Raw genomic sequence first — 12,252 nt, 5'->3', positions numbered from 1 at the left:
GCTGAAAATAGAACAGTTTCACTGAGTGTGTATTTTTAAAACCTCTCTTTCTTGGGAAAACAAATTATATGATTAGGCCTTTTAAAAAAACCACAACACCATAGTTCCGGTTCCGCAAGAAACATCTCCATGCAATGTGATGCTCATTTCCATCTCTCTGAAGCAATGCTCACCCAGACTCTGCTAAACTGGCTGGATGATGCAAATAGAGATGGAAAGGACCATATCCAGGGCTGTCAAAGATTACACGACACGTGTTGCCCACGACTACACCAGGGCTGCTCTCTTCCGCAGCAGCTTCTAACCTTTGTTTTTAGCATAATCTCTCAGTGACCATAGAAAAGTGAAGCATATTTCAGTCACCGTCACCTACCTCTCCTCTAGTGCAAGGCATCACATCTGAATACCTGGAGGTACAGAGAGACCCTTCCTCGGTGGTATCGTCTGGGAGCCCAAAAGTGGCCGTGCAGTTGGCAGAGAAATATTTGTACGGCCTCCACGTCTGCCCATAGTCCTGCGATCTTTCCAGCACCATGGCCGCTGGACGAGGCGACTTGAACACCACAATGACGTGGGTCAGGTAGAACTCCGTCTCCAAATCCAGCCGGATCTCCTCCCTGTGCACCCCTTGCGCAGACTGCCACCAGGAGGCGGGGTTTAGGAAGAAGTCGTCCGTCATAGCGGAAGGAAGGTGAGAGTTATCAGGCTGGTTGGCGTTACACTTGGTGCACCTAGGCTGTCCACACCCTTGGGGGCCGTGGTGGAGAAGATGGTGGTCTGGGTAAAAGCAGTAAAGTTCTGTGCTGTTCTGACCGCAGGTGGTAAGCGTGACTGGCATTCTTCCAGTCGCAAGGTTCCCCACGGCAGGATTGCAGGAGTGCCCATCGCATCGGAAGGCTCGTAGCTTTGCTGAATCTGCAGTGCGAGCAGCAGGGAACAAAACGATATAAATCTGCATAAAATCAATATTCTGCACAATTGTGTATCACCCAGTCCCTCCCCAGCCCTGGATCCCCTACCAAGCACTTAACACCGTCATTAATTGTTATTATTATCTGCATTTATTGTTTGCTTTCTGCAAAAAAAAAAAGTCTCAAAGAGACTTATGGCCCATCCATCAGTTTCACTTAACCCAAATTTGATGGCATTGTGTACCAATTGATTTGCCTGGGTCTGAGACATATTCTCGTTCCACAGCTGTGCCTTGCGAAAATCCAATCCTACCCACTGAATCGGGTATTATCAAATGTGCGGAAAAGCCAAAAAGAGATTTTGCTTAACCAAGCATCAATTTGGTTGATAAGATCAGATATTTGCAAGGAACAGTTGTGAAATGAGAAATTAATTGGCAAATTAATTGGTGCACAATACGATCATAATGCAAGTCAAGCTTGCCAGTCATTTAAAAACAAATAGACATGATAAAATACAGCAGGATAAACATTTCTAATCTACCTTCTGGGTCTCAAATCATTGTTTTAAAAAATGATGCATGCATTGATTGAAACCCTTTGCTATGGAGAAGAACGTGCATAATTTACTGTGGCTGTGAGACCTCCTGAAAACAGGGCAGGGTGACAGAAAAAGAAGAAAATTGGAGCGCTTGTACCATGAGTCACACAGCACACACAGACAAAATTGCTATTAGAAGCAGCTGCCAGCAGGAGGAGCAAGCTAGAGAGGCCCCCACATGGCCAAACTTAGGGCAACAGTCCTAAGACAGTGGCAGCCCAGCGGTACTTCATGTAGCAGCTGAGAACAAGGCCTGAATGCTTGAACTCGCCCTGAGAAAAAATGATCAAGCCCACCTCGAGAGTGCCATAAAACCATCAGAAGAAATATTGAATCAAATGGCCCTAAGTGCATGAAAAAATGAGTTCCAATAATAAATACAAGTGGGAAGTAGCAAAGCAGTGGTTAATAGCTCCGTTCTAAAGGTAGTCAAAATCAGAATTCACTTCCAGTTTTTCTACCCAGAGGCTACACATTTTCTGTTCCTGTTCCAAATCCATTTCCATGCTCGTTTCCATTACCTCTGTCACAATTTCACAGGATGCTTCTGCTGCAGAATATCATGCTGAACTAGGGCTTCTCACAGTTCTATGGCTTTATGCTTTTCATACCTACAGAAAGTTTTTTTAAAAGGCAGAACACACTATTTATGTCTAAAGTGTATCGACTAAAATTTGTGGGTTGGATTAAAAGTTTTTGGAATTGGGGAGAGGGAGAACAGCTAATTGTCTTCTGCAGTTGATAGTGCATGCACTGGAGCACCCTCTTCTCAACCTGGTGCTCTCCAGATGGTTGGGACTCCAGCTCCCATCAGCCCCAGCCAGCAAGAACCATGTTCAGGGATGATGGGAGCTGTAGTCCAGCAACAGGCTAGGGACGGCTGAACTAGTGGAAGAATCCCATAGTGGTTCTCAAATGTCTACTTGTGGAAATGGAAGCACCTCTTTGGATTTAGGTTCACTTTTCTTGCACGGTCCTCTAGCCTTGTGGGATCTACTCTGTGTTTCACTAGAGATCTAACAACCAGAGCCAGGTGCAAAAGGAACTGAAGTACTTAGAATTGAAGAACATGAGTACTCTGAACTTGCAGTGAGCTCAGGGATTTGTTCTAAGTACCAGAACTGAACCGAGTTCTGCACACTAAAATGCAAGTCTGGTTCCTCCAAGCTTTTATTTCTTTCCCATTTCAGCAGTCCAACTTGTGGTGGTGGGAGTCATTGTGCTGTTGCCATTGTCCAACCACTGGAGTCAGAAACCCTTGCTGCTGTGCTGCAAATCGCCAATAGTTCCCGATCTACTTCCCACCTTCTTCTGCTCCAGCATGAGCTGCAAAACAGGCCTTGGGTGATCATCTGTGCCTTTCCCCCGTGCAGAAGGGAACCTTTGGGTCTAACCCAAGAACTATGGAATTGCTCTGTTTGCATGGCTCTGTTTCAAAAGTAGACTTGCCCTGGTTTCCAATGAATCCTCAGAATGCAAGAATGACAGGAGACGAATACAGATGACGCTCGCCCCGTGGCTCAAAATTAAAATGGAAATCTGCTTCTTTTCATTCCTAGAGATGGAATCGGAAAGCATCCCACTGCCTGTCTCTCTCTCTCTCCTCCACTCCCCCCGCCACCAATTTTCTAAATGCATTTTATGGAGCAGGCAGAGTGGGGAAGAGCACAGTTGGCTTTCTAATCAGTGGTGATGACAAGGAGGCTTATCTGCTGTGCCTGCTAATGCAGCAACATCAATAAATGGTTCCTGTCTGAACTGCTGTGTCATTAGGAACGGCAGAGTAGGAGAGCACATGTGACAAATGAGCGGAGAAGGGGGCGGGTGGGAAGAGTCGGATCAAAATCTGCAGTTGATTAAGAGTCTTGCATTGGAAGCAGTTAATGTGCCAATAAGGCAGCCCATCCGTCACTTGGTTTATTTCTCTGAAATGCAGGGTCATAAAAGTAAGGCATGGCGGGCAAAGGGGCAGAGCATTCCGGCAACCAGGGACTTACCCTGAATGCCAAAAGGGACTCCTTGAATAATTCATGCCAGGCTAAACAATCAAGGCTGCAGTGCGCCCTCCTCCCCTCACTCCCGAGGGGCTGTATGTCACCGAGGTGGATGGTGCCTGGCTCTTGATAGATGGCATTGCGCAATAATCGATGCCACTCAACTATTTATGCATTTACCCTGCTATCCCAGGGGAGTCGCTCAGCAAGGTGGCTGTTTGTCGAAGGGCTTCTGGCAAATGTTTGAAGCGTCTGGCAGTGACATAGTCATCAAAAAGCTGGGCAAACCTTTCAGATGGCTGATGGCTGAAAGCAGATTAGCTGGTTTGGGATGTGGTATATACATGGCATTGGTGGCGCTGTGGGTTAAACCACAGAGCCTAGGACTTGCCAATCAGAAGGTCGGTGGTTCGAATCCCCGCGACGGGGTGAGCTCCCATTGCTCGATCCCTGCTCCTGCCAACCTAGCAGTTCGGAAGCACGTCAAAGTGCAAGTAGATAAATAGGTACTGCTCTGGCGGGAAGATAAACGGCATTTCCGTGCACTGCTCTGGTTTGCCAGAAGCGGCTTAGTCATGCTGGCCACATGACTCGGAAGCTGTACGCCGGCTCCCTCGGCCAATAAAGCGAGATGAGCGCCGCAACCCCAGAGTTGGTCACGACTGGACCTAATGGTCAGGGGTCCCTTTACATTTACCTTTATACACATGGCATTAGCCACAATCCAGATCTAGGAAAATACTGTGTTTTGATATGTTTGCCCCCAAACCAGCTTCAAACCATACTGAGAAAAAGAATGACCCAGCTGTGTTTTAAGACAATAGTGTGTGGGCCTTGCCTTACCGAGTTCAGCTGGCTGCATGTGGGTTGAAAGTGGGTCTGCAGCAACCTTTGCATGATATACTCAAAGCGCCACATGTTCCAAGCTAGTAGTTATGCAAACCCATCCTTATTTGATGTTTCGAGTTAGTGGGTCTGCCCTTGCTATTGAGTCCCTTTCACCCATTGATGCCATGTTATGAAATAAGAAAAAACCACACCAAACCACAGGCAGTATGGAAAAATAAACAAACCAGTATATAGGGAGAAGACTGGCCAGGTTTCTTGCTCCACTGAAAGAGTGGAATGCCACTGGAAAGCACTTTAAATTCTTTACTAGAATTTAGTAAAGTGTATTTTACACAAAAATACACACACGCGTGGCAGAACTATTCTGTGTTAAGGGATCCTGACTAGGCACGCTTGCTTAAGGACAGAAGAAATGTATTGCTGAATTACCATAGTTAAGATCAACCTAGCCCTGCAATGATCCCAGTAACCAGCAGATGTTAGGTGAAGCATTGGAAATTGGCTAGCAACACACCAGTGGAGTGGATCACAGTCTACTTTCTGCCATTCTTCCTCTGTGCTGTCAGAAGAATCTCTTCCAAGTATGTGTGTTCACTGGAAGTAGGCATCCATGACCTTACTGCTCCCATTCCTAAAAAATCTTACATGCAAAGAATTGGGCAGATCCAAACTATGGCTCATCGCGATCAGTCGCCTTCTCCTTCATCCTCTTGGATGGGATGTTGATAATGGTATGTCCTCCAGGAGGACTGCCAGGGCCACCACTGCTTCTCAATAACTGCTGGCATCAAGCACATTTGCTACATAGCATGGGCGTAGTCAGGGGGTGCAGGAGTGCTGCTGCCCCCCCAAGATAAAGCAAATACTGTAAATAGAAATACTTAACTAACTGACCAATTGCATTGCAGATATCTCGGTTCTTCCCCTCCCAAACATAAAGCCTGCCCTCCCCAATAAATCCTGGCTACGCCCATGGTACATAGGCTCCTGTTGTCACACCACACCCATGCTGAGGATGCTTCATGTTCCGTTTGAGAGCAATGGAAAACCAGGGTAGTCTTTCTACAACCAACTCTTTGAAAAAAGAATTGCTGCTGCTAGTTTTAATTCTAAACGGTGCAATGGAAAAGCTCTTTATATATGTCCCTTCCTCTTTATATATACATTTTAGTAGGCTAATCTGTTCCATGAAGCCTAACTCCTTAAAGCAGTCTGCCTCTTCCCTTTATCCCTTTCCTTTATAACTGTTGAAATGCATAATCTTTCTTGTTTGCTGATATAATTGTGCAATGCACCATGTGTCCGCTTATAATTCTAATTGCCTTTTGAAGGCATTTAAATTGGTGGCCATCAACACATCTTGTGGTAACAAATTTCATAGTTTATGTGTTACTGTGTAAAGAAGCTTCGGGGGGGGGGGGAATCGCTCAGCCTTTACCAAGCTGGTGTCCTCCAAATGTTCTTGGGACTTCAACGCCCATCAGTCATGAGAGTTGTAGTCCAACAACATCTGGAGGGCATCAGATTTGTGAAGGCTGATCTAGCTAATATTGGTAAGAGAGGTAAGAGAAGATGGGATTTACTACTCTATAGTGAGGGACACAGGTGGTGCTGTGGGTTAAACCACAGAGCCTAGGACTCGCTGATCAGAAGGTCGGCGGTTCGAATCCCCGCAACGGGGTGAGCTCCCATTGCTTGGTCCCTGCTCCTGCCAACCTAGCAGTTCGAAAGCTCATCAAAGTGCAAGTAGATAAACAGATACCACTCCGGCGGGAAGGTAAATGGCATTTCCGTGCGCTGCTCTGGTTCGCCAGAAGCGGCTTAGTCATGCTGACCACATGACCCGGAAGCTGTACACCGGCTCCCTCGGCCAATAAAGCAAGATGAGCACCACAACTCCAGAGTCGGCCACGACTGGACCTAACGGTCAGGGGTCCATTTACTAGTGATATAACACCTAAGCTCTGCCCAGGTGTTCAGCCCTCTCTCCCACTATCCCAGTCCATGCCTGCTTCAGTTTAAGGCCTTTGCATGCTGAAGAAGAAGATCCAAAGACGTCATCTTTGAATATTTGGCTAAACATGGTCAGAATCTGCCACACAGTGATGCCACACATTTTTGGTGTGTGTGGAAAAAGCAGCATACAAAACCAATGAATGAATGAATGAATGGATGGATGGATCTGTGGTATCACTTAAAATAGAAAGCTTATGATATGAAATAGCATAAACTAAACTTATCTTGAGAGCTATTCTTCCCAGTGGAGACTGTAGGGTATTTAAATGTAGAATGGGAAAGTGAGGTTGTTTAAAGCTTCACCACAAATTGCTGAAGTATAAGCCTACTATCTAACCTCTGAAGGAGGCATATAACCAGAATGCTAGCTTGTTTCTTAGTTCATAGCCCTCTGATCTAATCACCTCTCTCCTATTGCCTGATTTACCCTTTCACCCTTAAAGAAATATTAAAATGGATCTGAAATGGTTTCCCACTTTCCACTGGTCACCTCCTCTGCTTCTGCTTTGTTTGAGGGAAGTGAGGGGGGGATTACTGCAGCCAAACATATTTAATTGTGTGGAAACAGCCATGCTACTTAGTCTAGTAACCAACTACAGTGGTACCTCAGGTTAAGTACTTAATTCGTTCCGGAGGTCCGTTCTTAACCTGAAACTGTTCTTAACCTGAAGCACCACTTTAGCTAATGGGGCCTCCTGCTGTTGCCGCGCCGTCTGTTCTCATCCTGAAGCAAAGTTCTTAACCTGAGGTACTATTTCTGGGTTAGCAAAGTCTGTAACCTGAAGCGTCTGTAACCTGAAGCATATGTAACCCGAGGTATCACTGTACTGTAGCATGGTCCCATGGATAGCAACCATTTGGATTTAACTTCATCTCTCAATTTCTGATCTTTCAGCAATACTGTATCATTATTGTACAAAAGCTTTGCATTCAGTGGGATCAAGCAGGGAGAGCCAGGGTTTGGTCATAAAAACATAAGAAGAGCCTGCTGAATCAGGCCAATGGCCCATCTAGTCCAACATCCTATTCTCACAGGAGCCAACAAGATGCCCAGAGGAAGCCCACTAGCAGGACCTGAGCACAACTGCAAGCTGCAATTTACAGTGACTGGAATTCAGAAGCATGCTGCCTCCAACCATGGAAGTAGGACATAGCCATCGGCTTTAGTAACCACTGGTAGCCTCATCCTCCCTGAATTTGTCTAATCCCCTTTGAAATTTGTTGGCCATAAGATCACGAAAGGGTGGAGCTATGCATGCAAATAAGGCCGGCCTTGATTCTCAGTGGCTGAGGTCATTCGAGTCACTAGGGTCAGTGAAGAGGTTTTAGCTCTCAACACAATGCAGTCCCACAGTGGCACATCTTCAATAACATCTGACAGTCCAGGACAGAGTAACACAAACCTTGCAAGGCATGCTACTCCTAATGTATGAAGACAGGGCAGTTTCTCTGCTCGGTCCTAACTTTATATAGCTGCTAAATGTTAATATGGTAACACGTTTTTACACTGATTACAGGATAAAGGGGAAATGGCTGAAAACAAAGTGGATCAGGGGTAATTTTATCGTTGCCGTGTATGATTGATGAAAAGTGACAACAATTCTGATGAGAATAGATAATGGGAGAAGCCACTGTCTGATGCATTCATCTGTTTCATAATCTGTCATCTATTGTACATCACAAGATTATTTTATGCTTTTCACTAACACAAAACCAAACTACTAAAGCCTTCCCTTTGCTTGCCATCGCTGAGTTAAAAAGCAAAACACTCACACCAGTTTCACTGGTTCGTAGAGCTGTTGAACAAATGGGAAAGAAGAAGGAACAACCAGCCTAAGGGGTATAATCCACCACCCAATGTAATCATAGGCAAGAAGGGGTGGGGTGGGGGGTTGCATCCTATCTGCTGTTTCAACAGATCCAAAATAGCAAGCATGGGCTATGAAGCTGTATATAGACGGAAGATGCAGCCTGGTGTGGTGCAGAGGATAGAAAGCTGTACAGAGATCTGGAGTTGAAAAAATGCAGCTGTATGGAATTTGGATATATTTGAAACTTCATACATGCACCTTGATATCTAGGTTTTCACAAGTATATTCCCCTTGATTGCCTCTCAACCATTTGAGTATCATGGTCAAAACTAACATAGCCTGCCCTACTGTTTGGCAGACTAAATGGACTTCTTGCTTTACAAGTGTTAAAGAGCATCAAACTGGAGTTCATTTCCTTTCTTACTCAATGTTTACAACAGGCTCACTACCACCATGCGGTTTTCCTTGATCAAGAGCCATAATGTCTGAAAACTAAGCCACAATCGGGCCTCACCAAATGAAGCTCTGTATATAAGGAGAGGATCCCCACAGCCACTGAGCTCTCGCTTCTGTTACGCCAACTGTCAGCCAATATGCCTACTCTATTCAGCAGTCCACTCGTCTCTTTATGCTCCTAGAGTGCTGACCACTCCCTCAGAAGTGGTACCAGCCAATGAAAAGTGGGGGAGGGCCTTGCATTCTTGGGAATGGCTAAGTGCATTACGGTACACTCGCCATAGTAGCAACATATCCCCTTGCAGGTGGAGGTGGTGGGGCTCCAGCTCAGTGTTTCTCAGCCGGGGGCCATATTCCAAGGATATTCCAAGGGTGCCCCCAGGTGCAATTATATAATTATTAAAAAAAATAAATAGAAGATGTTCTATTTGCAAACAAAATAGCTCCCTTTCTACCAGTAGAGCAGGGGAGGCCACATGAAGGAAACAAGGTCGAAAGGGGGTCACGGTTGGAAAAAAAGATTGAGAAACACTGCTCTAGCCCAGTGGCCAAGCTCTTGCTTTGCATGCAGAAGAACTCAGGTTCAATCCCCTGCATCTCCAGGTGGGTTTGAGAAAGAAATAAACAACTATCTGACTTTTAGAAGACATCTGAAGGCAGCCCTCTTTAGGAAAGTTTTTAATGTTTTATGACTTTATTTTTATTATTAATATTAATATTCTTTTGGGAGCCGCCCAGAGTGGCTGGGGAAACCCAGCCAGATGAGCAGGGTATAAATAAATTATTGTTATTGTTATAGTTAGTCCTGGCTGGAGAGCCATTGGTGGTCAGCGTCAAGCAGACATCACTGTGCAACATGGACTAGCTATGGGATGACTCTGTAGAAGGCAGCTTCCTATGTTCCTGAACAACTTGTAATGCCAAAGACATGACTGAATTCAGTGTTTTGGGTCACAAATTGTGAAGGACCATTGTTATCCCTCCTTAGATCATTGAGGAGCGACGCCACCCATCTCAGCCCATTAGTCCTGTGTTCGGTTTCTAGCACGCCCAAGTCAGGTTGAGCAAGAACTCGTGTCTGACATCCTGGAGGACTGCTTGCTGCCAGTCAGTGTAGATAGCACTGAGGTAGACCCATCAATGGCACAGCCTCATGCTTACAGACAGGAGCACACTGGGGGGGGGGGGTTTCTACATGCAGATGGGAGGGGATGGTTCATGCTCTACGTCAATAATGCATCTCAGTCCTCACCAGAGAGGGTTTGAAACATAGATATGCTCTTCCGGAGAAACAGTGCATATTGGTGAGCGAGACACATTATGTGGCATGACTTGAAAGTTGCTCTTATTCGGATATGTTTATTCCCAACACTATCCTATGTGCTAAGTCCAAACTCAAAGCACTGATATGCACATACATTATGCACCCAAAGTCACAGCCCATCTCAAGTACTTGCAGGCAGACAGCACGCTGAATATTGAATCATAACTCTCAATCTTGTGTGGCTCTCCTTATAGTAGAGCCCAGCATCTGAGCATTTGTGCAAGCCAAAATTTCTTGCATAAGATTTCACTGTTGAAAAAACCATTCCCAGTAATCCCATTTCAACCTGGTCTGAATCCCAGTGCAGAATGGTTCTGGGAGAATTACCTTTCTCTCTGCCTCAGTTTCCTGGCTTTGAAATGGGAACAACCGGGACTTAGGCGGGGATGAGACACAGGTATTGCCTGCCTCTGGACTCGGTGACAGAGTGGGCTAGACATCTAAAGAAAAAACGGACGACTTCTCCTCTTCCTGCAAATAAACACTCGGAAGAGGCTTTAAAGCTCTCCGCTACCATTGATTGGGAACCTATGCGTAATTCCGCTTACCTGCTCCAGGATGGCCAGAAATAATATACTCCAGGAATACGATCAGCGTTATGCTTTTATGCTGCATGACTCCGCCTAGGAAATCCATCTTCTCCGGAGGCGCGAGGGTAATAATAATAATAATAATGGTGATATTTCTACAAGCTTGGTGCCCACATGACCTTTCTTTTCAGGCGGGGGCAGAGCAGACAAAACAAAAACACTTTCCTTCAGGGCAGCGATGACTGCGGGCTCCTCGTGCTTCTCTTTCCCCGAAGGGGTGGGTGGGAACCCGCCGCGCGTGTCTCTGTGTATCTTTCCTCTCTCTCTCCCCTTCGGATCTAAGGCGTGCTTCCCAGCTCCGCGGCCGCTTCGCCTCCCCCGGCGCGTCCACCTCAGCCGCCCATCGCCTCCCAGTGGATTCAGTCAGAGCGCTGGCTGGCTGCTTCGAGATAGAGCCCCTTCGCCCCCTCCCAACTTCGCCCCCCCCCCTCCGGAGACGAGGTGCAGTTCACACGTCTGGCACAGCAAGCCGAGCGGAGCAAGCCTAGTCCTCCTCCTCCTCCTCCTCCTCCTCGCCCGTCGACCTTTCGCAGGGTCAAGGCGGCGACGCGGCTCGGAGGGCGAAAGTTCCCTCGGAGTTCGCTCAACTTTCGATTTCACTTCGGACCTTCCCTTGGCCGCCCGAATGTTTCCATTCGGCTCTCCTCCTCGCGCCGGACTGACTCGCGCTTTGACGCTCCTCTAACGCGAGTGCAATCGAGGGCAAAGCCGCCTTTGTTTTGCCACCCTCCAACCACCCTCTCCTCGGTCGCCCAAGCACGGCCTTCTCCCCCACCCCCTTGGGACTATCGCCGGTGTCTCAGAGACGATCCTATGTATTATTATTAGTAGTAGTATTGTTACTACTATTCAGGGCAGCGCCGGGCTTGGGTGGCTTTTGTGGGGATTGGTGAATAGCCCCTTCCTTCACTTTCAGGTGCCTTGGATCAGTGCCTTCTATAAAATAAAATAAAAAATGACGATGAGCTATTTTTGGGGGGAGGCGAGGCTTCTTTGCGCCGAGCTGCTCGCGTCTCTCCAACCCCGCGGCGATCGCCTCTGCCGGCCACCTCTGTCCCCTCTAGCCCCGTCTGGCTGCAAAAGGGATTATTCTGACATGTGATCCTCTTCCCGTCCTTTGATACGTGTGCGTGTCTGTGTTTTGCATCTCACTTGCGCACTCCTTCGGCTGCTTGCGCCGCTCTCCAGACGCACGTGTCCGCGTTTGCTCGCTCGCAGAGCCTCTCCTTTCCCCCACTTCGCAAGAGCCCGTCAAGCCTCCAACTTCGACGCTGCTCCTGTCCTGGGCCTTTAAAACCAAATGCCCGTCGGGGAAAGCGCTCCTTCCTCCGTCGCTCCCCCCTTCGCACCGGCCAGGCTCGGGGTCGATTCGTGTCTCCGCAGCGCCCCCCTCAGGCATAACGGCCAACAGCAGCAGGCGCCGTCTGCGCATAGCACCGAGGCGGGCAGGCGACAGAGGCAAAGTGGTCCAGGAGGAGGAGGGTTTAACAAATTGCTGCTGTGATCGGACATGTGCTGTCCTGCTTAGTGGATTCGACCACTAAGGATGGATGCTGATTAACGAGCAGCGTTAATAACCTGCCAGAGCCTGTCTGGGAGGAGAAGCAGAAGTTGGATTTAAGCAGAGAAAAGTAAGATTGAATTTTTGCAGCTGGTTGGAAACTAAGCAATGCTTTGGCCTACTGGTTGCAGTGCAGGCC

General features: G+C 47.3%; 1 protein-coding gene across 3 annotated transcripts in view; it reads right to left on the bottom strand.

Annotated features, from left to right (window-relative positions):
• The window catches only part of LOC310837452 (netrin-4-like), a 57,483-nt gene extending 45,231 nt beyond the window's left edge, over positions 1–12,252 (bottom strand). For 2 of the 3 annotated variants that reach the window (XM_083724068.1, XM_083724069.1), the window contains exons 1-2: positions 10,511–12,252; positions 374–915 (exon numbers count right to left, since the gene is read on the bottom strand). In XM_083724068.1, the coding sequence (XP_083580194.1) occupies positions 374–915; positions 10,511–10,598 (630 nt within the window). In that variant the 5' untranslated portion in view covers positions 10,599–12,252. Of the gene's footprint in view, positions 1–373; positions 953–10,510 lie in introns of all 3 variants that reach the window. The other variant, XM_083724070.1, reaches the window with a different exon arrangement.

The sequence above is a fragment of the Podarcis gaigeae genome, assembly GCF_964106915.1.
Source record: "Podarcis gaigeae genome assembly, chromosome: 2".
NCBI lineage: Eukaryota > Metazoa > Chordata > Lepidosauria > Squamata > Lacertidae > Podarcis > Podarcis gaigeae.
Note: the sequence above shows the minus strand (reverse complement) of the source record. Positions and strands in the feature narration are given on the sequence as shown.